This window comes from Cottoperca gobio, chromosome 12, assembly GCF_900634415.1.
Source record: "Cottoperca gobio chromosome 12, fCotGob3.1, whole genome shotgun sequence".
Classification (NCBI taxonomy): domain Eukaryota; kingdom Metazoa; phylum Chordata; class Actinopteri; order Perciformes; family Bovichtidae; genus Cottoperca; species Cottoperca gobio.
The window spans coordinates 11,530,116-11,554,224 of record NC_041366.1 but is presented as its reverse complement, the minus strand read 5'-3'; the positions used below and the strand labels follow the sequence as shown (position 1 = coordinate 11,554,224).

The 24,109-nt window shown below is 39.0% G+C and overlaps 1 protein-coding gene across 1 annotated transcript in view; it reads left to right on the top strand.

Annotated features, from left to right (window-relative positions):
• Positions 1-22,379, top strand: part of rabgap1 (RAB GTPase activating protein 1) — a 68,916-nt gene extending 46,537 nt beyond the window's left edge. Inside the window, 13 exon segments of the mRNA XM_029445319.1 lie at positions 148-222; positions 1,231-1,356; positions 1,614-1,757; positions 3,036-3,077; positions 3,533-3,661; positions 6,707-6,799; positions 8,329-8,439; positions 8,790-8,894; positions 10,062-10,145; positions 13,812-13,883; positions 18,074-18,160; positions 18,162-18,275; positions 19,347-22,379. Of these exon segments, the coding sequence (XP_029301179.1) occupies positions 148-222; positions 1,231-1,356; positions 1,614-1,757; positions 3,036-3,077; positions 3,533-3,661; positions 6,707-6,799; positions 8,329-8,439; positions 8,790-8,894; positions 10,062-10,145; positions 13,812-13,883; positions 18,074-18,160; positions 18,162-18,275; positions 19,347-19,469 (1,305 nt within the window). The 3' untranslated portion in view covers positions 19,470-22,379.
• Positions 22,380-24,109: the final 1,730 nt, after the last annotated feature.

Here is a 24,109-nt window from a genome sequence, read left to right as displayed (position 1 = left end):
GCTGCTTCATTTGCAAGCTGACGGCAACATTTGGACTAACATCTATTATTCTGTTTTTTTTTCCCTCATTTCCCTCATTAATTTTTGAATGATCTGTGAAACTTATTTACTAACTTTGTGCCCGTCTGCCTTTGTCCTCTCCTTCAGGCTTACTCTGTGTACGATGAGGAGATTGGCTACTGCCAGGGACAATCCTTCTTGGCTGCTGTGCTGCTGCTGCACGTGAGTTCACATATCAGCAGGGTCCAGCATCCTATCCAGTTTAATCCACTTTCAAGAGCTGAGAGGGATTGTTTTGTTTTCATTTGACATCTGTATCTTTTTGACATTCTGCGATGCTGCAGGGATTGGCCTGTTTGTATTGAATGTCTTGTCTGTCCTATATTCAGTGTAGGACATGATATGCATTATGTACTGTTACTGCACAAAAACAGTTTAAGAAAGATTTCAGATGCAAAGTGGTATCTGTGGGATACTGGCATTTAATCTTTTTTATAAATAGTGTACACTATGTTCGTGTTCATCTGTCAGGCTAGAGTGGCTTCCCTTTAAGCCAGAGGGTCCGGCCCTGCCCGGCCCGCGGGAGGACTTTGCAAAGTGTAGAAATGTGTTGTTTTGATCATAAAGTAAAATACAGTTCCAGATACCTGTGACGAAATGTTTTGTGCCTTTGTAGATACACTGTGATATGTGAGTTGTAACGCACATGTGGAAATGATAAACTGATACTATTGTTGAAATTGCAACTTTGTTTCTTAAGAAATGTCAGGTTGTTCATAATGTTTAGTAAAAAGATCAAATTTGAACATTTTCAGAATGTACGTTTGCACTAAACGAAGGGAAACATTTGGAGTTGTGGTTATTTCTAAGTTATTATGCGCTGATTTTACTGGTCCGGCCCACTTGAGATCAAATTGTGCTGCATGTGGCCCCTGAACCAAGAGTTTGCCATTTAAGGGACAAATCAACACTGCCACCTAGTGGACAAAACAAAGTCAACGTCTTCTTAGAAGCTGATGGACCAGGGGAGATGTGTGCAAACCATCACAACATTATTATTATTATTATTATTGATATTATAAAAATTATTGAGTTATTTAACAAGTTTATGTAGTTGTATAAGGGAAAGTTGAGAAGTAAAAGGTTTGCCTTATTAACCTCATCTGAAACATTAGGATATGAATTGACACAAAGTAACTAATTACTAAATCTCTTGGTCTTCTTCTTCAGATGCCAGAGGAGCAAGCCTTCAGTGTGCTGGTCAAGATCATGTTTGATTACGGGCTCAGGGACCTTTTCAAGCAGAACTTCGAAGATCTGCATTGCAAGTTCTTCCAACTTGAGAGACTCATGCAGGTACGTGTGATTTATTCGCAGATCTAAAGTACTTGGTGGTAGGGTTTAACTGTGTTCCCGCTTAAACGGACTGAAAAGATGTGTTAGTTGGCATGCAATTGGTCTAATTACTGAATAGTGGTACTTATTAATGTTTTTCTTTATTACATCTATTAATGTTTCCCTTCCTTCTACTTGGCTACCTCTCCACACTCCTGTCTCTTTATTCATTTTCTCCCCCTTCCTTCTGTCATTTGCTTTCTCTCTTTCTTAAACAGGAATATTTACCAGACCTGTACAACCATTTCCTGAATGTGGGTCTGGAGGCTCACATGTACGCCTCTCAATGGTTCCTCACCCTCTTCACGGCCAAGTTCCCTCTTTATATGGTCTTCCATATCATTGACCTGCTACTGTGTGAGGTTGGTATTAAAAAGACACAAACACAACTTTCCTGGCTGCAATTCGCACATACTACATAAGATACGAACAAGTATCCCATACTGACAAAGAGAAACCTATTTTTAGACATGTACTGTAAACAATGGCACGTAATGGAGAAGAAGAACCCTTCGCTCTGACTAAACTGAGCTCATGTGCCACCTGTTTATTTTGATCATCTATGGGAAGCTGATTGACTGATTTGTGGACAATGGCAAATTCAAGCAAGTTTAATAAATTAATTAAATTTAATAATTAGGGTTTTAACGATCCATCAATCTGGATCTATGTATCAATTCAATGACGAACACAGTCGGTCCAAGTATCATCGATGCAAAGTGAAAACATCGATACACATCATCAACTTTAAGATACGCCTTTTATTGTGAAATTCCCATGGCACGTCTGTGTTACCATTACAATATAATATCATATCGTGATGAAAATTGTGATTTACACTCCTAATAATAATGAAGTGAGAAGTTGGGAACAACGAACACTCTTGCATGAGCTGGATGTTATGCCAAAGTCAGTAAAAAGTTTATCCACTTGAAAGCCTCAGAGAATAGTTTGTCTGAGAGAAATATGTATTTTTGGTTAAGCTCTACATCTAGTGAAAACCATGCCCCATTAATAACCTGAATAATGCTAGGCACCTCGATGCTGGAATGATGCAGCAACAGGAAGACTAGAAAAACTATGAAATGATGGACAGACCGAAGCACAGAGACGAAAACCTGCTGCAAATCACACAAACGACCTCAGACGAAGGGGAAGTTTGACCCTTCAGCACGGTGGTCCGAGCCAAGACCACTGGAGTGTCTCTGGATGTCCTTAAAAATCCTGAACCTCTGTGGAGAGATGGGAAGTTTGTAGTTTTTCAACTTCCCATGAAGTCTGACAGCACTCATAAATAATCCGCAATAAGAGAGTGTGCAAATTCAAATAAGCACAGCTGGAAAAGGAATATTTTTAGCAGCGACTGCAGCACTAAAACTAAGAGTCTCATTGTGTACTGTATGTCGTTTAGACATTTCTCTTTTTATTTTAATTACTCTGGAAATGTGCCTTTGTCATTATTGAGTATTATGTGTTAATTGATGGCAAATAACATTTTAAACTAAGTCAATTACACAGAAAAACTGTACAGTATGCAACGTTTGTGGACATACTTTTGTTTGTGATACCATTTACACCCATGTTTTATGTTACAGTAACTCAATTCCTCAATAAACAATGTATAATATGTCTGTTTTCAGGGCATCAGTGTGATCTTCAATGTAGCCTTGGCACTTCTGAAGGTAAGCAGCCCACACAAATATGAATACACACACAATCGGCACCAATGGCAACCACAGCTGTGAGTATAAACGGAAAGGCACAGCAAGCAGCGAAAGAAAATCAAAGCATGGAATGATTTTACACGTCTGCAGTTCTGAGCACGTGTAGTGTCACCCCATTGTGGGTTTTGCCTCAAACATAGGGATCCATCGGTAAAAAAAACAACCTTTGGAGCATTTTATCTCCCATGCTTGTTTCCATATTTAAGCGAGTTGATCACAAACCTTTCAGTTATCATATTTAGTTTGTTTTTAACAATTCTGAAAATGGTCTTAATAAGTGCAGATGCTGCCCTTATTGACACAACTTCCATTTTCATTTTTCATCATGTTGCAAAAAACACATAACAGGCTGCTCCAGGTTGTGTAAATGTGTTTCTAATGTACTTTTGCGATCCTGTCCTTATTTTCCTCAGACATCAAAAGATGATCTGATCCAAACAGACTTCGAGGGTGCTCTGAAATTCTTTCGTGTCCCGGTTCCGAAGAGGTACCGCTCTGAGGAAAACGCAAAGAAACTGATGGAGCTGGCCTGTAGCATGAAGGTGAGTTTAGAATAGAGTCTCAGTTCTCTATTAACACACAGTGGCTTCGTCTGTTCAGCCTCGCATCCCGTATACAGTACAAACCCCTGAGGCTTCAGGTTCAGCTCTGTAGTAGTCTGACTTGTTAATAAAGTCATTAATGGTCTTCAAAAGGTTCAGAAAACCTCAAACTATAACACATTTGGAATATTTGAAACTCAATTCAACTTAAAAATGTCTACTGATCAGATAATCAAGATAACATGTTATGAATTGCATGAATGGATAAAACCTCAATGTAGTGCTGCAGTGCTGCCTAAATTCCAGTAGGGGCCACTTTTGAACCTTGAATCAAGTTTAAGAGATGCAATAAACCACACACCTCTCTCTCCTAAACACACACACACACACACACACACACACACACACACACACACACACACACACACACACACACACACACACACACACACACACACACACCTGTGTCCTGACCTGTTTTGAACAGCCCGGCCTAGTTTAGAGGGCCTGACTTTGAAGGTAACTTTGGGCTGATATATGTATTAGCACAGACTCTGTAAAGGAGCCAGCATGGAGAGAGATTGTAACTTTTTTTTGTTCTCCGTTAGACAGCTGGGCAGCCGCCAGAAACACACAATCAGCAGAGAAAAATCTAGTGAAACTAAATCAGAGGCAACTGGACTTCGTGTGCTCATCGTAGAGGCATCAGTTCTGAACATAAGCCATGAGTTTTTGCGAACGAGGCCTCTCAGATGGAAGCCACTATAAAATAATAGTTTTTTCTTATTTGTGCTGTCTTGTCTATATGTTTTATGTAATGATTAAGATTAGTTATACTTGTGTCTCAATGGGTGCTTTGTGCTCATTTGAATAACATATCTGCATGTAGTTACATAGATGCTTATTGAGCTACACGTGTCAAGAGAAAATAGAAAAAGTAATTTGACTTGAGTGAGGACGACAATGGTGCAGCTGGGAAGTAAATCTGAGGCAAGGTAGGCTAATCTGAGGCTTGGATGTCAATACAGAGGAATTAACTGATCAGATTACCGGTGCCCTCGTTTACTGATGATACTGCCTTCTGATTGGAGCACAACTCTTTCTGCACTGCCAGATGCTCTAACTTTTAGCTCAGATTTCCCAGGCATGCAGTCAGTGTCCGATTTCTCATAGTGCTGATTTTAAAGTTTGTATTATTACCAAATGATGGAGAACTATATTGGTTACATGGAATGTTTTGTAAATTGTATTTATTTACCCGAGGTTAAGGTCAAACATCCTGGTCTTTGACCCTTTGAACTATTGGCTTCTCCCTCCCCATCGTCCCTCCTTCATCACCTGCATGGTGGAATTAGCAAAACTGTAAAAGCAGAATCAGGATTTTAGTGGTCCGATCTCAAGAGGAGGCAAGAAAGATACAAGCGTAATTAAGATTAAAGTTAAAGAATCTATTTTTCAACTATAGTGCAGTTATAGTAGGAGCCTGTAGGAGTAGAGGAAACACTCTTTAAACTCTTTAATTGTGGTCAAAGGCCATTATAATTGAAAATCATGAATGTATGTATTTATGTTTTGTTTACTTGTGTGCTTTAGTTTCCGTGTCTTTATCTCCAGCTAATAGCTCTCTGCTTTCTCTCTAATACATATGAGCATGTTTGCAAAGGTATTATTCTACAGTTAACAGTTCTCCAGATGAAGAAAGCTTGTAAAGAGTTTCTTAAGGTTCAACAGAGCAGAGAATGATCAGCGAATCCCCTGAGAGAGAGCCGCTTGTTTCATAATATGCCTCCCCGAGTGCACTATAAGAAAACAAAACTGATGCTACTGCACAGGTAATTAGCTAATTTATAATTGATCCAAGCCTTGTAAGATGAGAAATATTTTATGTCTATAAATTATGGCTGTGCTTGAGAGAGCCGTGGTTGCTCTGTGCTCCTAATTGCTTTTCTAAGTAGCAACTTCTGGGGACCCAGCTGTCTGTCACGTCTGCGAGAGAAAAGAGGAACAAAGAACGAGAAAGGACAAGGACGAGGACACTCCTGCCCTGAATGAACTCTTGTACTATTGCTTCACACACACACACACACACACACACACACACACACACAATCACACACACACACACACACATATGCAGAGACACACTTAGAACAGGACATGTGGGCCACACTGTCCCAGTTCTGCCAACATCATTAGGCGAAGAGTGCTGGGAAGGTTCGGACCATCTGATATGCTGTAATAGTAAACCTGAGATTGCAGCACGCACATGACGACAGCGCATCGGTGTTGCAGCTGTGACTCGATGCATTAAAATCGTCAGAATTGAAAAGCAAGTTTCTCTTTCAAGCTGAAAATCTGTGTTCGTTGAATGGTGGCTGTCTCCTTTTAAAAGCTCAAATGTAAGGCAGCAGCTGGGCAGTGAAAGGCCTGTTGATGAGATTGCCTAAATGCAGCATGTGTGCAAACTAAACGTGTGGGCATGAATGTGACAATGTTTTACTGTTTTGGGGGGATCTGAGGAGGAGTAGCACTTAACTTGAACTCTGTGTACTGATTTGTGCGTCGGTCAGTTCAACAGCAACATGAGAAACAGTTCGAACTGATGCAATTTAGTTTTATTTGCCTGGAAAAACTTGACTCTTTTTGCAACCATAGCATTTCAGGTTGCTTCTGAATAATACAAAACACACAAAAGGTTAAAAAAAAACAGAGTGTGTAATTGATTATACAACATGATTAACAATGTTATTTCTGTTAATGTGCAGGTTTTGGGTTTACAGCCTGATGTCACTATTAATCTTTGAGTTCTGCACATTGTAGTAGCTTTACAAAATGAACAGTATCGATTGGGCCTGTAATCTCTTTACATGTTCCATTGCATCCTATTCAACTGCTGCACTGAACTAAAGAACGCAACAGTCCAACGAAAATCATCATCATGTGTATAATTGTAATTAATACTGTAATTCTTCATGTGTGTGTGTGTGTGTGACATAGTTGATGAGCACCAAACATTAGTTTTTGTTTCCTCTCACCCGACAACAGATCAGCCAGAAAAAGCTGAAGAAATTTGAAAAGGAGTACCACACCTTGAGGGAGCAGCAGGAGCAACAGGAGGCCCCCATCGAAAGATACGAGGTAGAGAAAACCACTAAACATTAACCTGTGCACCTGTGCACATGAAAACAATTATTAACGACTTCTCTATGGAATTAACAGCAGGAATCTTAATATACCTGTCACACACAAATATGTATCATTTATATTTATTTTAATATCAGTTTGACATTTGATCTCACATCTCTGGAACTCTTCGGTGTAGATGATGGGTCGTTTTAAACTACATGTTACAACCTCATAGTGTTATAATAACAGCCGTATTCTGAGTATCCGCTGAACAGCATATCTTTGTTTCACGTCCGACCTCGATCGTCCTCGTTCGGGAAAGAAAAACTACATGGCACCAAAAAAGCCATTAGTTGTACATGTCATGAGTCATCTCGAGGGTCGCGTGTTGGTTGAGTACAGTTCAAGATCATCAATTACTGTGACTCAGCTTCTGCCTTGTTCGCGCTTAAAAAGCTTCCAACACACAGTATACTAATACCATCTGTCAAATACGGTCTCTTGAGATGTTTGAATTATTGCTATTTGTGAGGATTTTCATAGTCTCAACTAATAAGCCACAGCTGGAGGAAGTCGACTGCAGGCAGGTTGGTTCATTATCACAATTGCAATTCTGCTCTGAGTTTGTTTACATTTAATTCGGTGTATAAAAATAAATTACTTTATTATGAAAAACCTATGACTTATTTTCACCATAGTAAACGAGAGCAGGGACATTTTTATAAAAAGCCTGTACTCGGTTATATGAGAATGTGTGCACAAGACTAGATGGACTTGCTTGTTAGTCCCTTTGCAACACAGTAATGTCCGATTCGATGTCCTGTTGTGTGTGTGTGTGTGGGAAACCCCGAGGACATTCCATAATGATCATTACATGTCGTTATGTGTGGGCTCTCTCACATTTTCAACATCTGTTAAGATTAGATTTATTGTCCCCACTGTACATGTACACAGTATACATACAATATATATATATATACAACGAATAACACAGGATACAGATAGCACCACACATGACAGGTATACAGATTTTAATGCAGCTTTTAGGTAAATGTAACAAAATGCCATCCTAAGCAAGACAAACATTCAACATTTTGTAATATCTATACTTTATCCTGTTTACTCTTATGCTCGTCTTCTCTAGGAAAACATTTGAAACTCATGTATGTTTTTTTTTTAATACAGTGCTCTGTTGCTGTTAATGATGTACAAACAGGATATGCCCTGTTAAACATTACAGACAACTCTTACTGTGTAATTACGCTCGCACCTGATCACAGTTCACTTTCACACGCACACTTTGTCATTCTGTATATTGCTGAACTGAGCGAAGAAGAGCTTACACATTTCATGATTAACTAATTGTCCCTGCTCTGGGAACTCTTCACTTTCCTTCCTCTTTCATGTTCCCTCACTTGTTTCCGTTCATATGCACTTCCGTTTTCCTGTTCCCCCCTTTTTTTTAATTTGTCTTAATCTCTCTCCCGCCCTCTTCCTCCTCTTCTCCTTCTCTCTCTGGGTCTCTCTCTCCCTCCGTCCAGCGGGAGAACCGTCGTCTGCAAGAGGCTAACATGCGTTTGGAGCAGGAGAATGACGACCTGGCACACGAACTAGTCAGCAGCAAGATAGCCCTTCGCAAAGACCTCGACAACGTAAGCTAAAGACAAATGATATATTTGAGTTATCTTTGTGTAAACATGTTTATTACATTGTGAGTTGTCACTTCTGTTTTCACACATCCTGTAGCAAGTATGCAGTAAATGTGGCAAGAAGTGAAACCACATGAGAAAGTTCTTTAAGTGTTTGTGCAACAAACATACATACGGTACATGTAGCAAAACCTATTAACACAACTTCAAAATGTCATTCGTGTGTGTAAGGTGTCGTTTCACTTACCTTGAAAAAAGAGAGAACGCTAAGAAGAAAGTAGGGCAAGTGTAACTTTCAATGCCCTCATCAACATTGTGTTATTCTGTCATGTGCGTTTGTGTTTGTGCGTCAGGCTGAGGAGAAGGCGGACGCCCTGAATAAAGAGTTGCTGCTGACCAAACAGAAACTGGTGGACTCTGAGGACGAGAAGAGGCGACTGGAGGAAGAATCTGCTCAGGTTGGAGCCAACAACGAGGCATTTTTCAGCCTGTCGCTATATTTTAGACATCAGCTGAATTTATGTTTTTCTTTAAATCTCATGTGGGCACAGAGGGTTACAGATGGCAGGAAAGCGTCAGCACTATTGCAACACAAATTCTCATGTGAAGGAATGATCAGAATTATTGTGAAAGAAACTGCTTAAATCTCCTGTCCTGGGGTCCAGAGGGAGAGGAGCAGGAAGTATGCAATATCAATGTGACAGGCTATGACTGAGCGGTCTATCTGTTATGGACGGAGCCAAGAGTCTGCAGCTTCTTATTCCAACCAAACACTGCACTGATTTTATTGATACGGTCTCTGTGGATGATGGTGTGGTAATTGTTTCTTCAGTTTTTCAATAAGAAAACAGCAGACTTATGGCCAGTCTTTTAGTTTATAATACTGTTCTTTGACAACAAGGTTTTTTGAGGTAGCAGTACTGACCATACCATTACTGAACCCAGAGGTAGTAAAGCTGCATTTATACATATGTGTTAAGGGCAGCGGCTTCCTAGAAAATGTAACTACACGTCAAATTCAGCTTATTCAAACCATAAGCCTTTAGATCCCCTTTAGACATACAGCAAATGTCAAGCACAAGCATTGTTCTGTCTCTCTGTATATTCACCTGTCCACATACAGATGGTCAGTCTGTCTTCTAACCACTTTATCATTGAATCTGTCCATGCCATTGTTTCCCTTTCTGTATAATACTTATTGTCTGTCCATGTAAAACAATTGGCAGAAAGCTACTGTATATTGAAAACATTTGTAGGGCTCACTCTATCATCTGTGTCAAACCTTCAATGTCAAAGGATGCCTTTGTTAATCTTTGATGTTGAAGTATCCCTCTGAGGTGAAGGACCTGCTGCCCATCTGTTCCCATGTGCGTTCAATGCAGTCCCCCAAATGTGTCCCGTCTTGTTGAATGTGTAGGTGTAGCTGTGAAGGATTTATGTGCTTGCATAGAGGTGTGCGTTGAGGGTGTGACTTTGCCCCGAGCTTCACGTCTGCCAATACCTTTCTCTGTCTTCTTCACATGTCCTGGCAGTCACACGGTCTCTGGGGCCTCTGACTCTGCCTCTGTCCTTGGTCTCTGCCCTCCAGCAGCCTAACAGTATCCATGTTTGTTTGTTTTCCACAGCTGAAGGAGATGTGCAGGCGAGAGCTCGATAAGTCTGAATCAGAGATAAAGAAGAACGGCTCCATTATTGGAGAATATAAGCAGGTATGTACTATATGCACAGAAATCACTTAAACATATTTAAATTAAGAAGTCTAGCAGCAGTTTGCATGTGCAGCACTATGAGCCTTGCTTCACTCATATTACTGAAGTGTGTCATTGTTCTCACAAATACATTTTTAGAGAAGTGAAACTGGAAACTGTTGCAGACCCACCTCAATTTTCTTGAATCTTAAACATTGATTTTCAGTTCATATCCGACATCATAACCCACCATCCAATGCAGAAATACACTCCAATTAGACAAATGTACTGTATATAACTAAGTATTGAGCTGACAGGTCTGAAATAAAGCCAGCAGCCAGGTTATTAAGATCTAAATGTAATCAATAACATCTTTAGATTAATCCTTAAACCAACTGGGAGCCAGAGACAAACATAAGTGTCGACAAGGCTGAGCAGCGGACTGCTGTACAGATCCTGTTGTTTTCTGGCAGTGAGAAGGTAACTGGACACTAATTATTTATATAAGAGAATTTGTTCTAACCTTTGGCTTAGATTAAAATGTATGAGGAGCTTTAAAATCGAAAGGACATTAGCAAAAAACTGTTCATTGATCTGCAAGACGTACAGAACATAGTGGAGCTTTGATAATTAAAGATGCAACCGAATACAAAAACAAAGTAAGACGGCAAGAGTAGCTTTTAATTGAAGATCAGATACAAGCAGTAATTCTGCAGGTCCACGTTTGAGTTAGGGCAGATTTAGGGATATTCAAAAGGTTGATCGATTAAAGATTTGCTGAGCCAAAATGAAAGCTGCAGCAGTTGGCGATCTCTGCATAGCTTCAAGTAATGGCCTGAAGTTACCTATTAGTTCATTTAAATCTCAAAGACAACATGAATGAAAAGTGACTATAGTTCAATATTTCTTCACTGAACAGCTCTTGTGCTGACCCTTTTCATATTTTAAGTTGGCCAAGCAGTCATTATCATTGGGATAATACTCTGCTCAAGCAGCATCAGTGAAGATTTGACACATTTTCATTACTGTGGCTTGTAGTTTAGTTTATTTGACTGTTTCTTATTAGGTCGTGTTGTCTGTTGTGGTGCATGCTACGTGCCTCATCCTGGACTCTGGACGTCTGAGGAGCCTTTGAGCTTTGAGCCCCACTTATCTTCCCTTATTTGGCTTGTTTTTTTCAAATCTAAGCTCAGACCAAGCCATTACCTTAGCTATAAATAATAAAAAATGACAGAAAAGCAATACATTTTCATTCTAATTTAACGAAATGTCCCTGAGCTGAACTCACAGCCTTTGATGACTGAGCCTGCGAGCATATTTTGAGTTCCTGTCTCTCTGAATTCCTCTTACGGTGATTTTCATTCTTTCAGATCTCATCCTGTCACTGAATGCTTAAATATAAACCCACTCAGATCAAAAACCATCAGCACAAAGAAATTATGCAACAATCCAGCTCCTATCGCTGCCTGTGGAGGAAGACAGAAATAGCCAGAGGACTAATTTAGAAACAGACCTTAACTTCACCTGAGTCTAAAAATATTGGCAGCACATTAGACTTGACAGCTGATCTGAAAACTTTGATGTGTGTGTGTGTGTGTGTGTGTGTGTGTGTTGGTGAAAGCAGACTCTAGATTGCGACTGTAGCATGCAGCTGAGCATAGCCAAATGTGAAAATGGAGCTTTGTCAAAAATAGTTATTTTTGTGACAGGGAGTAAGGGGGTGATAGATGGAGAGGGGGAGGAAATGAACAAAAGTCTGCGGAGGAGAGAGCAGAGGGAGGACAGCAGCATTCAATCATCTGGGATTGACAAGTCGAGGAATGCCCCAAAATAGCCTGCATTGTTTTCCAACCCAGATAACTGAAATTAGTCTTCAAATAGCATTTTCCTATTTCAGTGGCTGTGAATGCCAAGTTTCTTTTTAGGGATCAGAGCCAAAAAAGCTTTGTGTGCTAATTGCCCCTCCAGCCCACCAGGACAGAGAAACGTCTGTTAATGGTGGAGCTACAAACAGTGTCGAGTGGCGTATTGTAATCCCTGTTGTAGGAGTGGAGCCTGTGTAGATGCACTCAGGCCTCCCGTGTACTCGCATGGGACAGCCATGTGCCAGTGCTTGTGTCTCTGAGGCGCTGTTAGCGTTATATTTATATGATTTATTTTACTGTTTTAAAATATAATGACCATAGACACAGCAAAAAAATCTTTTTGGATTGGGCATTGCATCCTAATTGTCTGCCTCAATTCTAAGCGTTAGACATAACGGTGTAAAAGTGATGAGGCAATTAAAATAGTATGTGCTTACAATATGCCCATTGTAAGTATACATGCATTATTGAGAAAGGGAACAACAATGGCCACAGGCGGTAAAGTTACAGCAGGACCAGATGTAATGCTGAGTGGGATTATCTTTTTACTTATTATACTATTAGAAACAAGCAAACAATTTATTATGTGACGTAAAAGTGTCAAAAAACAATAACAAGACCCTGTTCATCCTGAATTCAAATAACCTAAATAATCATTGACAGCTTGCTTGCAGATGGTACAGCAATAAGGAATGACATGTATCCTATCTTACATCCCTGCAGAACACACTGTCCTCTTCACCGTCTCTCTCAGCCTGCTACAAATGATAGAAAAACAATATTAAGAGATGAAAATGCCTAACTTCCTATGAAACATGATTGAAGACAGAAGGCTAGCGGCTCATGCATGCCATGTTGTAGCACTAGTTAAAAGAAAGGAAGCAGGCAGAGTTTAAGCAAAGGGGGGGGGGTAGCTGCAAGTTCAAGAGGGATAAGTGATCAGTAGTGATGAAGGGAAGGTAGAGTAATGGCAGTTGAGAGCAAATGAAGGAGAGGATGACAGGAGAAAAAGACACGTAGGAGGAGGGAGATGGATATCTGCTCGGCTAAAGATACACAGATAGATGTATAGATTAATCTCTAAAGGCGGAGGATGAAGAGATATACAGTATATGCCACAGGGAACAGGAGAGATATGCAGGGAGAAGGAGCAGATAGAGAGATAGATCGTCTGTCTTCAGAGAGGTGGGATGACCCGATGTTCCCGTTAGGATGACTCATGTCACATCGATCTCTCTGTTTGTCGGCAAGCTAAAGCACAAGTGTGTGGGCGGGCATGTATGTCTGCGAGCGTGTTTGTGGCTGTGTGGTTGTAGGTATAGCAGGAAGAGAAAAAGAGATAAATGTAAGGATGCACATGCATGCTCATGCGTGTAGATCCGGTGAGCCCTGCTGGAAACACGGGACCTTATGAACCACTAATGGACTTAAGAGTAAGAGGATGAAGTCTCTGCCACACACAGAAACACAAACAAGAGTAAGAAGGTTGTGCGCAGTGGCACGGTCAGGAAAGGTCAGAAATCAGTGGAACAATACACTGTGCTATTTGAATTTGTAAGGAAATTAAGAGTGATTGTTTTATTCCCCTAAATTTAGTTAATTACATAGATTGACTAATATTTCCATGTAATAGAAATGTATGTTTTTCAACTTGCATCCTTAGTAGAATCAATGTTCTAACTCATGATAACTAACTAACTAGCTAACTAACATACAAAAGCTGCACGGTACTGTTTCACACCGAGTGTCCTGTTGAAGGGCTCAGTAGAAATTCACTGGACTTTGTCCACCGTAACTGAACGACCGTCTTTGTCTCATATAGATCTGCTCCCAGCTGAGTGAACGACTGGAGAAGCAACAGACAGCCAACAAAGGAGAGCTGGAGAAAATCCGGGTGAATTTCACACACACACACACACGCACACACACACACACACACACACACACACACACACACACACACACACACACACACACACACACACACACACACACACACACACACACACACACACACACACACCTCAAAACATTGCTGTGTGTACTCAAACACAGATGCACATTAACATCCTGGACTTATAAGTGCATCATAATTACAGAGCTCTGCTGTTGACTTGTACACTTACACATTAAGAAATGATTGAGCTAAGGTGTAGACTTAATAAATACTTTATCTGCAGTATGTAACTTCCAAATTTGTGTTATATGCATCAGAAATTCTGGAGAATCATTGTAGAGTTTTTGCATGTCGCTACACCCTATAACTCTCATAACAATAGATCTAGCTGTTACCTCCATGAACAACGTCAGAGCCTGAAATGTACAGTTTAGATTTCTCATTTCCTGAGTTTGCAGGTATGTTGGGAACTATGTTGCCGTCTCATTGTCTTGCCTGGCAGTGAAATCAAAGCTTTTGGGGGAGAATGAGGAGTTAGGCCAAGGAGCCCGAGCTAGGCATCTCACTTCCAGCACTTGCACACTTGGCGGGTGAACTGTTTGTTTTAGACTGTAGCTCCGTCAGGGCTGCCCAAGGACTCACCAAAGGTTTTATTGCACCAAGGACAAGTCCTGAAAGGATGTGGCAGAGCTTCTCTGTTTGTCTGTTTGTTTGTTTGTTTGTTTGCTTGTGTGTGTGTGAGTGTGTGTGCGTGTGTTAGAGGTAAATGTCTGCAAGTCTATCATCTTGCTTGTTCTTGTCCTTTTCTGTTATTTTATTATTTACTAATGCAATAAAACTGTCAGCAATCGCAATTATAGCTGAAGTAGGGGGACAGTGATTCGCAGTGAATCCCATAAAATTGTAAGTTACAACAGTGTTAATTAAAAAACGTCTAAATAATAAACTGACACACTTATTCACGATGACTCTGTTTAAAGTGACGACAGAAACTATTCCAGCTCGGTGTCTCTGCTGCTTCATTAATGCTCGCATCCACTTCCGCTGTGATGAACCCTGAAACGTTCTGTATAATTATAAGAAACAAAGCCTTGACTGTAAATGCTGTGGCCCACGCTGCGTGTCAACGCTAACTAAGGTACTAATCCATCTACAGAGCTCGCAAAGGCGTAAACCTACTAAACAGGACCCAACCTACACTGCTGTAAGGAAGTTCGGGAGCCAGGAGAAACTTAGAAAGAGTGAAGCAGGAACATTAAACCTATCATTTGTACCTGTGTGTGTGCTCTGCAGTAGGGTTATCTTGGATTAGTCTGAGACTGAGTATTTTTACACCTTCAAACGCCTTCCAGTACGGCTTAGCTTTCCCACTCACTTAAATGTGTTAACACTAGAAAATGAACAAGTAAAAGTACCATAACGGGGTGTTTTCTAGCAGCAGGGTCAGTCCGACTCTGTTCGCAGTGATTTTTTGTTGCTGCTTGCACAAATGCTCTGTGCCCAATAATAGATCATCACATATTCTACAAGGGCACCCAAAAAGAGCCCTTTGACAAAAGGGCAGGATGGAGTGCAGCCCCGACAGAAGAGGGAAAGCAAAGTTTGCTTGAATGGCTACTACACTAATGAGCTGCCATGCTTCAGTAACTAAAGCAGAGTCTCTTCTAAAAATATCCCAACTGCACAAAGACAGACGGGGCACCTCGCAGAATGACATGGCATGCACAGATAATTGCATTTTGTTTAAACACACAAGTTATTTCATAGAGTATGCCATTAAAATGACATTAAATGACATAAATCAGTCATAGTATAGTATGCCATGATATATATATTTTTGAAGTATGGCATATTTTTTTTAATTAAAATTATTTATAATATATTATGCCATAAAAGATGCCATAGTATAAATTGTCTTAACACATAAAGAAATGATATATTATGTCATAAAAATGTTATAAAAGTCATAGAATAGTATCCTATAAAATTGTTCATAGTATAGCAAAACTGTCATAAAAGATTCATAGTATAATATGCCATAACATTTTTATGAAAAAAAAGTAATTGTTTATCTTTACAAAAGAATTGACATAGTATGCCATAAACATGTTATAGTATAGTATGCCATAAACATGTTATAGTATGCCATAAACATGTTATAGTATAGTATGCCATAAACATGTTATAGTATGCCATAAACATGTTATAGTATAGTATGCCATAAACATGTTATCGTATAGTATGCCATAAACATGTTATAGTATAGTATGCCATAAACATGTTATCGTATAGTATGCCATAAACATGTTATGTTATAGTATAGTATGCCATAAACATGTTATAGTATAGTATGGCATAAACATGTTATAGTATAGTATGCCATAAACATGTTATAGTATAGTATGCCATAAACATGTTATAGTATAGTATGCCATAAACATGTTATAGTATAGTATGCCATAAACATGTTATAGTATAGTATGCCATAAACATGTTATAGTATAGTATGCCATAAACATGTTATAGTACAGTATGCCATAAACATGTTATAGTATAGTATGCCATAAACATGTTATAGTATAGTATGCCATAAACATGTTATAGTATAGTATGCCATACACATGTTATAGTATAGTATGGCATAAACATGTTATAGTATAGTATGCCATAAACATGTTATAGTATAGTATGCCATAAACATGTTATAGTACAGTATGCCATAAACATGTTATAGTATAGTATGCCATAAACATGTTATAGTATAGTATGCCATAAACATGTTATAGTACAGTATGCCATAAACATGTTATCGTATAGTATGTCATAAACATGTTATAGTATGCCATAAACATGTTATAGTATAGTATGCCATAAACATGTTATATAGTATGCCATAAACATGTTATCGTATAGTATGTCATAAACATGTTATATAGTATGCCATAAACATGTTATAGTATGCCATAAACATGTTATAGTATAGTATGCCATAAACATGTTATATAGTATGCCATAAACATGTTATATAGTATGCCATAAACATGTTATAGTATGCCATAAACATGTTATAGTATAGTATGCCATAAACATGTTATAGTATGCCATAAACATGTTATATAGTATGCCATAAACATGTTATAGTATGCCATAAACATGTTATATAGTATGCCATAAACATGTTATAGTATGCCATAAACATGTTATATAGTATGCCATAAACATGTTATAGTATGCCATAAACATGTTATAGTATAGTATGCCATAAACATGTTATATAGTATGCCATAAACATGTTATATAGTATGCCATAAACATGTTATAGTATGCCATAAACATGTTATAGTATAGTATGTATGCCATAAACATGTTATAGTATGCCATAAACATGTTATATAGTATGCCATAAACATGTTATAGTATGCCATAAACATGTTATATAGTATGCCATAAACATGTTATAGTATGCCATAAACATGTTATAGTATGCCATAAACATGTTATAGTATAGTATGCCATAAACATGTTATAGTATAGTATGCCATAAACATGTTATAGTATGCCATAAACATGTTATAGTATAGTATGCCATAAACATGTTATAGTATGCCATAAACATGTTATATAGTATGCCATAAACATGTTATAGTATGCCATAAACATGTTATATAGTATGCCATAAACATGTTATAGTATGCCATAAACATGTTATAGTATGCCATAAACATGTTATAGTATAGTATGCCATAAACATGTTATAGTATAGTATGCCATAAACATGTTATAGTATGCCATAAACATGTTATATAGTATGCCATAAACATGTTATAGTATAGTATGCCATAAACATGTTATAGTATGCCATAAACATGTTATAGTATAGTATGCCATAAACAAAATCAAAACATATATATTGTATTAAAAATGCACAGTATGTCATAAAAAACGTCATAAAAAAGTAAGTTTAGTATACCGCAATACATCTTACAATATAGTATGTCATAAAATAATTTATATTTCCGTCATTGTTCCTTTAACGCTCACATCATTCTGCCTTTCTTCTCTTATGGTTTTTACACTACTCAAGCTTAAAGGTTTACTAGATATACAAGCAACTGGTAGAAGAATTTGCAAAGTTATTACCTTGAATTGTCTGTAACCTTTGCTCTCTTCCTTTTATCCTTCTCTAGTTCAAAGTGGAAGGCTGTGAGAAGTGCAGTAGTCTTTTCAACAAAGAAGGTCGTGTGCGGCGCGCTGTGACCACAACCTCTGCGGGGGGGAACCGAGGAGACGGATGAGGAGAAGGAGAGTTTGAAGAATCAGCTGAGAGAGATGGAGCTGGAACTAGCCCAGACCAAACTGCAGCTGGTGGAGGCTGAGTGCAAAATCCAGGTACACTCACACACAGTCTTGGTCTAAATCAATCTACAAAAATGTGAGAGTTCAAGATTCAAATACACGATCGAGGCCACAGACGCATGGAAATCGTTTATAAATACAGGGGATTTCCCTGTCACGTGGTTTTACCCCCATAATGCTGGAGGAGCTTGCTAGCTATGACTAATTTATCGAGTTGCAATATAACGTTAATCACTGCTCATCTAACTAATGTAGAAGATAATAAACAAACAGATAGTGAGTCTGCTATACTGACCATTGTTGCAGTGACACATTCAACACTACTGTGACAGCTTCAAAGACCGTAACCAAGTTCATTTCATCCTGACAATACTGCTGGCTTTTTTAGATCATTTCCAGTCCAGTCATTTATGTGGGGTTGTTTTGTGTGCTCCCATTACTTAATATCTAGGCTACCTGCTTTAATGTTAAAGAGTGTGTGTAAAGGGGAGGTCATATCTCTGAGACATAAGACCACATGAACGAAGGCTCCACAAATCAAATGAGCTGTTAACAAGATGTGGTTAAAGAAATTGTGAGCGTTATTGGTGTGCTTGACTGTAAATGTTAAAATGATTGATGACATGGCTGTAATCAACACTGTCTGAAGCAGCAATGAGGTTTATAGAGTTAGAGAAGAGAAGTCTTATTAAAGTGGAGAGTTGAAATATTTCAAATATATATGTGAGCACAGTTGCGGTCATTTAACACACCAGGAAGAAAAAGAAAAACACAAGACTTGTTTTCTTAGAAGGAGACCGGAGTGTGGTGAGTTTAAAATAACAAAGCCGGGCTAACACTAGAAGACTGAACTACTTGCCATGAAAGTGACAGAAGCTCAGTAAGTAGTTCATCAGGAATGATGTCAGAAAAGAAAGATGAGGATTGCATATGATTAATGGTGTCTGTTAAAGTGGGAAGGGAATTGGGATCAAAGTTTCTGATTGAGGAAAGGCAAAGTGGTAAAAAGAATAGATACACAGAATAACAAGAGCCAAAAATGTGTTTGACAGACCACTGCTGCTGTTCTGTGATGGTGACAGTTCTCTTTCCCTTTTCAACCAGGACCTGGAGCACCACCTGGGTCTGGCCCTCAACGAAGTGCAGGCCGCCAAGAAGACCTGGTTCAACCGAACGCTCAGCTCCATCAAGACCGTCACTGGGACGCAGGGCAAGGAGACCGCCTAACCTGATAACCCCACCATCCAACTTTACCCAGACCCCGTGTGGAGCTCAGCGCAGCTCACCCCGCTGAAACCTCCGCACGCCTAACTTAACCCACCGGGCCATGACTTTAACTTGAACGCTGACCGTTAAACTCCAGGATGACCATTACTACAGACTGTGTTATTCGTTCCTCTTATCAAGAATGTCGTCATGCTTCCCTGTTCCCCCTGCTTAAGTGATTTAAACATCACCCCCCCCCCCCCCCATCCATTTATTCTCCTGTCCACCCCAAATGACTACAGCCAAATGTGCTGATGAGAAGGGGTTGAAAAACACAAGATGAAGTACAACCGTACCACTTTCCCCAGAGACACGATGTGCTTCCACCGGTCACAGAAAGAAACGCTTAAAAAAAAAAGAAAGAAAAGGAAATGCTTCATTTATTTCTGTCTTTGTACTGCTGATGTTAAAGCCCTGCAGAAGGAAGGCGGGACATCTGAACTTTTACTGTCCTGATGGGATAGAGAAGAAAACACTCCGTCCTTCCTTATTATTCTGCGTGCTCCCCTCTAAACTACTGGCCACAACCAGTCCCTGTTAAATCTTTGTTTTAGGTACGAGAGCTGATAGACGCCTTTTCAAAACTGAGCTTTTTCTAATTTACGTTGAACAATACCTTTCTTTTTCTATGTATGTACGTGTGTGTGTGTGTGTGTGTGTGTGTGTGTGTGTGTGTGTGTGAGTGAGTGTGAGAGTGTGTGTGTGTGTGTGTCTAAGCATGCATGTTTTGTGTTGACTATGAGGAGTATGTGTTCGTGTGTGAGACTGAATAATATGTATTTGAATGCATAAATAATTGACTGAAGTAACGTTAAAATGTGAGTACAAAAGAAAGAGCGAGACAGCGAGTGGAAGTCCAAGGGAAAGAAGAAAGCACTAAGGTTATGAGTGTGTGCATGCATGTAAGGGGAACGAAAAGTTTTCCCTTGTTGTCTAGTTTCCTTTAATGTTCAAATGTGTATATGACTGATGCTAAAGAAACGTTTGCTGACAAAGCCTTGATCTGAAGGTCGATAAAGATGATACTAGAGATAGATATATAAATTACAGACACGGAGGTATACAATCTGTTGGGATTACCAACAGCACCATAACTTTCCTCACATCAAATTTCAGAAAACATGCATGAGGTTTGTTTGGTTTGGATGTCCCAGCACAAAGAAACTAAAAAAGCTCCAAACCATGCAAACCTTTTTCATGTTTCATAAAGTACGTTTATGTTACAACACTGTTAAACCCCACAGTGGTGCAATGCTTGTTACAAACTATAAAGATCTCTTAGGTGGAAGTGTAAAGTCAAAATGGAAAGCACACACACACATAAAGAACATTGTAATTCCTGCTGCACTTGAACACACTGTTAACCCCCCCCCCCCCTCCCTCCCTCCCTAGTCTCTGCTGCCAGCTGCTCTGTGATCTTTGACCTCTGGGTCATGTGTGAGACTTTGTTGCCGTGTTTTACTTCTCACACTTTAGTCGGACATTTGGGATCTCTTTTACCACTACACACACAAACACTGAATTACTGTTTAATATAAAGGCGGGTACTGTACAAACACTCAGTGGCCACTTTATTAGGGTCATCGATGTCCAACAAACATGCACCAAGGTTGAGACATTTGGTCACTTTCCAGAAAAAGAGATAGTAGAAAGGGCAAGATGTTGGATCTGAAAGCTGGTATGGTTATTGGTGCTACTCGAGGATGGTTATCTTTATACAGGATGGTGAAGAAATCAGAAAAAAAAAAAGATATGCCTTGTCAGTGAGAGGTCGGAGCACAATAGCCAGAAAAGATGTTTAACAGGAAGGACAGAGGTAGGTTAGTGTACACATGACTGGTTGAATTTTAGCTTGACTTAAGTTTCCACTTGTGACAGCTAAGACGGAGCAACAGTAGGCAGGGGATTGATGATTGGAAAATGCTACATTATGCAACTAATTGTTAGTTTCTGTTGTCATAAAAAGCTTGTTTCCAGTGTTGAGTCAAAGGTGGACTGTGGCGACTCGGCTTACGATGGGATCCTGTAATGTCACTAATGCCACAGCGTTCAAAAGTATCGTTACTGTCCGGGTGGATCTCTTCTTGGCCGCTCATCATCTCAAGATGGATCCAGTGACATGACAGAAACGTGTGTTTATTCCGGCCGCCTGCATTTAAGTGGCCACTGAATGAGAATGTAGAGGCAGAGAAGTCACACACACACAGAAACACCCGTAGGGAAATTCTGCAGCTGAAGCGTGGATCAGTTCCACAGGAGTTGCACCGTCAGTCGCAGGACTTCAGAGTCATCAGAGGCCAAACTGACAAGTGCTCTAAATGTCAGGGGGGTTAAAAGGTGCTTGTGTGTGTTTTCATATTTAGCTGACTCAACATGGAGGCTCAACAATATTCCAATTTATATTCATAGTTTACTGATAAGATTAGACTAAAGAAAACAAACCGTGAAAGCTATATTTCTTTTGCCAGCCTAAAATAAATTAATTAATCTGATTGGCTGAAATCTGCTGGTGATGTCAGAGGAAAGGTCCAGATGAAGTCGTTCCTCTAAAGGCACTGGGTTGTATATAACAAACATTTAAAAAATAAATGTTGAGTTTTTCTTTATGATTTTCTACTCTGTAACGATGACTAATGTTGCCTACTTGTATCTACCAACCTGCTGCCGTGCTACAGTTTAATCCACAACGATGTTTTTTGATGTTTCTTTTGCTCCAAGCTTCTCAGTCAGACTGCTGTTTGGTTAATTAAATGCCAAAACGTAGCTTTATCATCCAACAACAAAAACATTATCAACGTGTGGAAATTGTAATAGTGTAGGATGCATTGTGTATACTTCATGAATTTCAATATAAAGATATCAACACAAAAATGTCTGATTTTTTTTTGCGTCACCACCAAACAGCTCAATAGACGGTTGTTTGAGTAGAGGATGAAATGAAGATGAAAATCAGATTGAAAAATTAATCTGATTACAAACAATACGAAGAGCTGAAGTCAAAATGTGCTTTTCATGCCATAAAATATTTGGTCATTAAAAAGTCCAAGTATAGTATGCCATTAAAAAAATACAACATAAATAAAATTGTAGTATAGTATGTCATAAAAATAGTAATAATATGTGTTGTAAAGAAAAGTCATTGTATAGTTTGTCTTAAAAGTCATAGTTTAGTATGTCGTTAACAAAGTCATAAAAAGTAATATTATAGTTCCATAAATACTTAGTTAAGTCATAGTATAGTATGCAATAAAATATCGTACAAAATGTCATGCTACAGTACAGTATGCCATAAAACATTTAATAAAAGTTTAAAAAGTTATCAAAAAAGTAATAAATAGTCATAATATCGTAACCCATTAAAAATGTATGTAATAAAAATGGCAATAAAATGTTCATAATAAAGTGTGCCATAAAGGATGTAAGAAAAAAAAAATCATAATATAATATGCCATTAAAATGTCAAAATATTTTTTAGATTATACAGAATGGCATAAAAAAAGTAATTTTGTAGGAGCTTATGCCATAAGAAAAGCTTTAAAAAAATCAATGCGCAGCAGCCCCACGTAATCACAGCTTTCTTGTCCTGTTAGAGAACCTTATTGATGCGACACAGTCGGTGAAATTGCACTTCTTCTTTGTTGTTCTTCTCATTGACAGGTCTAACGAGAGGTGGGGCCGCTGCAAAAGTCTAAATATATCATTTTACTGTGAGCATTTAAACACAAAAAAAACCTTGTTAATTATATTTATCTCTGGGTGTCGTGTTATAAACTCTTTGTGCATCTGAATTAACATATTGTGATGTATCATTGTCGAAAACAAATGGGAACATTTTCACGTCAAGTAGTTGTTGGAAATCAAAACCAATGTACTATTCTGACCCTGCTTTTGCACATCAAGACTTTCAAGATGTCTCCAGAAATCTTAAAACGTTTACTTAATTCATTGTTGTTTTGCATCTTTATCTGTCTCCCGAGATCAAAGTCATGTTCTATAAAAATCTATAAAGTCAAATATGTTGTTTCCTCTCTGTTCCCCTGCTAACATTTCATATTTCCCCTGAAAAGGAGAAAGAGAGGAGAGAAGAGGCCCAGGCTATTATAATGAGACTTCTCTAACTCACCTCTTGGGAACGCTTCCCTGGACATCTGAGACGGGGTTTGAACACTTAAATAAACCCGTTTTCCTACTGCTAATTATGTCTTGTGAAAACAGCCTCTGTCTGTCAGTTTCCCTCGAGCTGGATGGAAATCTCCTCTTAGCTTTTGCTTACTTTGTCTACAGTTCCATCGCTCATCTTCTCCCTCTAAGAACATCCCTTATAATATATTGCTGCACTGTTAGCTGTGTCAGAGATAAGGGAGTGTGCCCTGATTGTGCTGAAGGTTTTACATATATCATTTGGAGTATTTAGAACTTATTGCAGGCCCATACAATTATCACCTTTAGTTGTCACGGCCGTTGGGATCTTGGCTTTGCGTCTCCCTCTGCGGTTGCAGATTGCAAAGCAGCAGGCGCGAGGAGTTGGAAACCCGGTACCTGCAGCGGCTGGAGGTAACAAGCGTCAGCATTATGCAATCAGCTTGACACCTTCCCCCCCC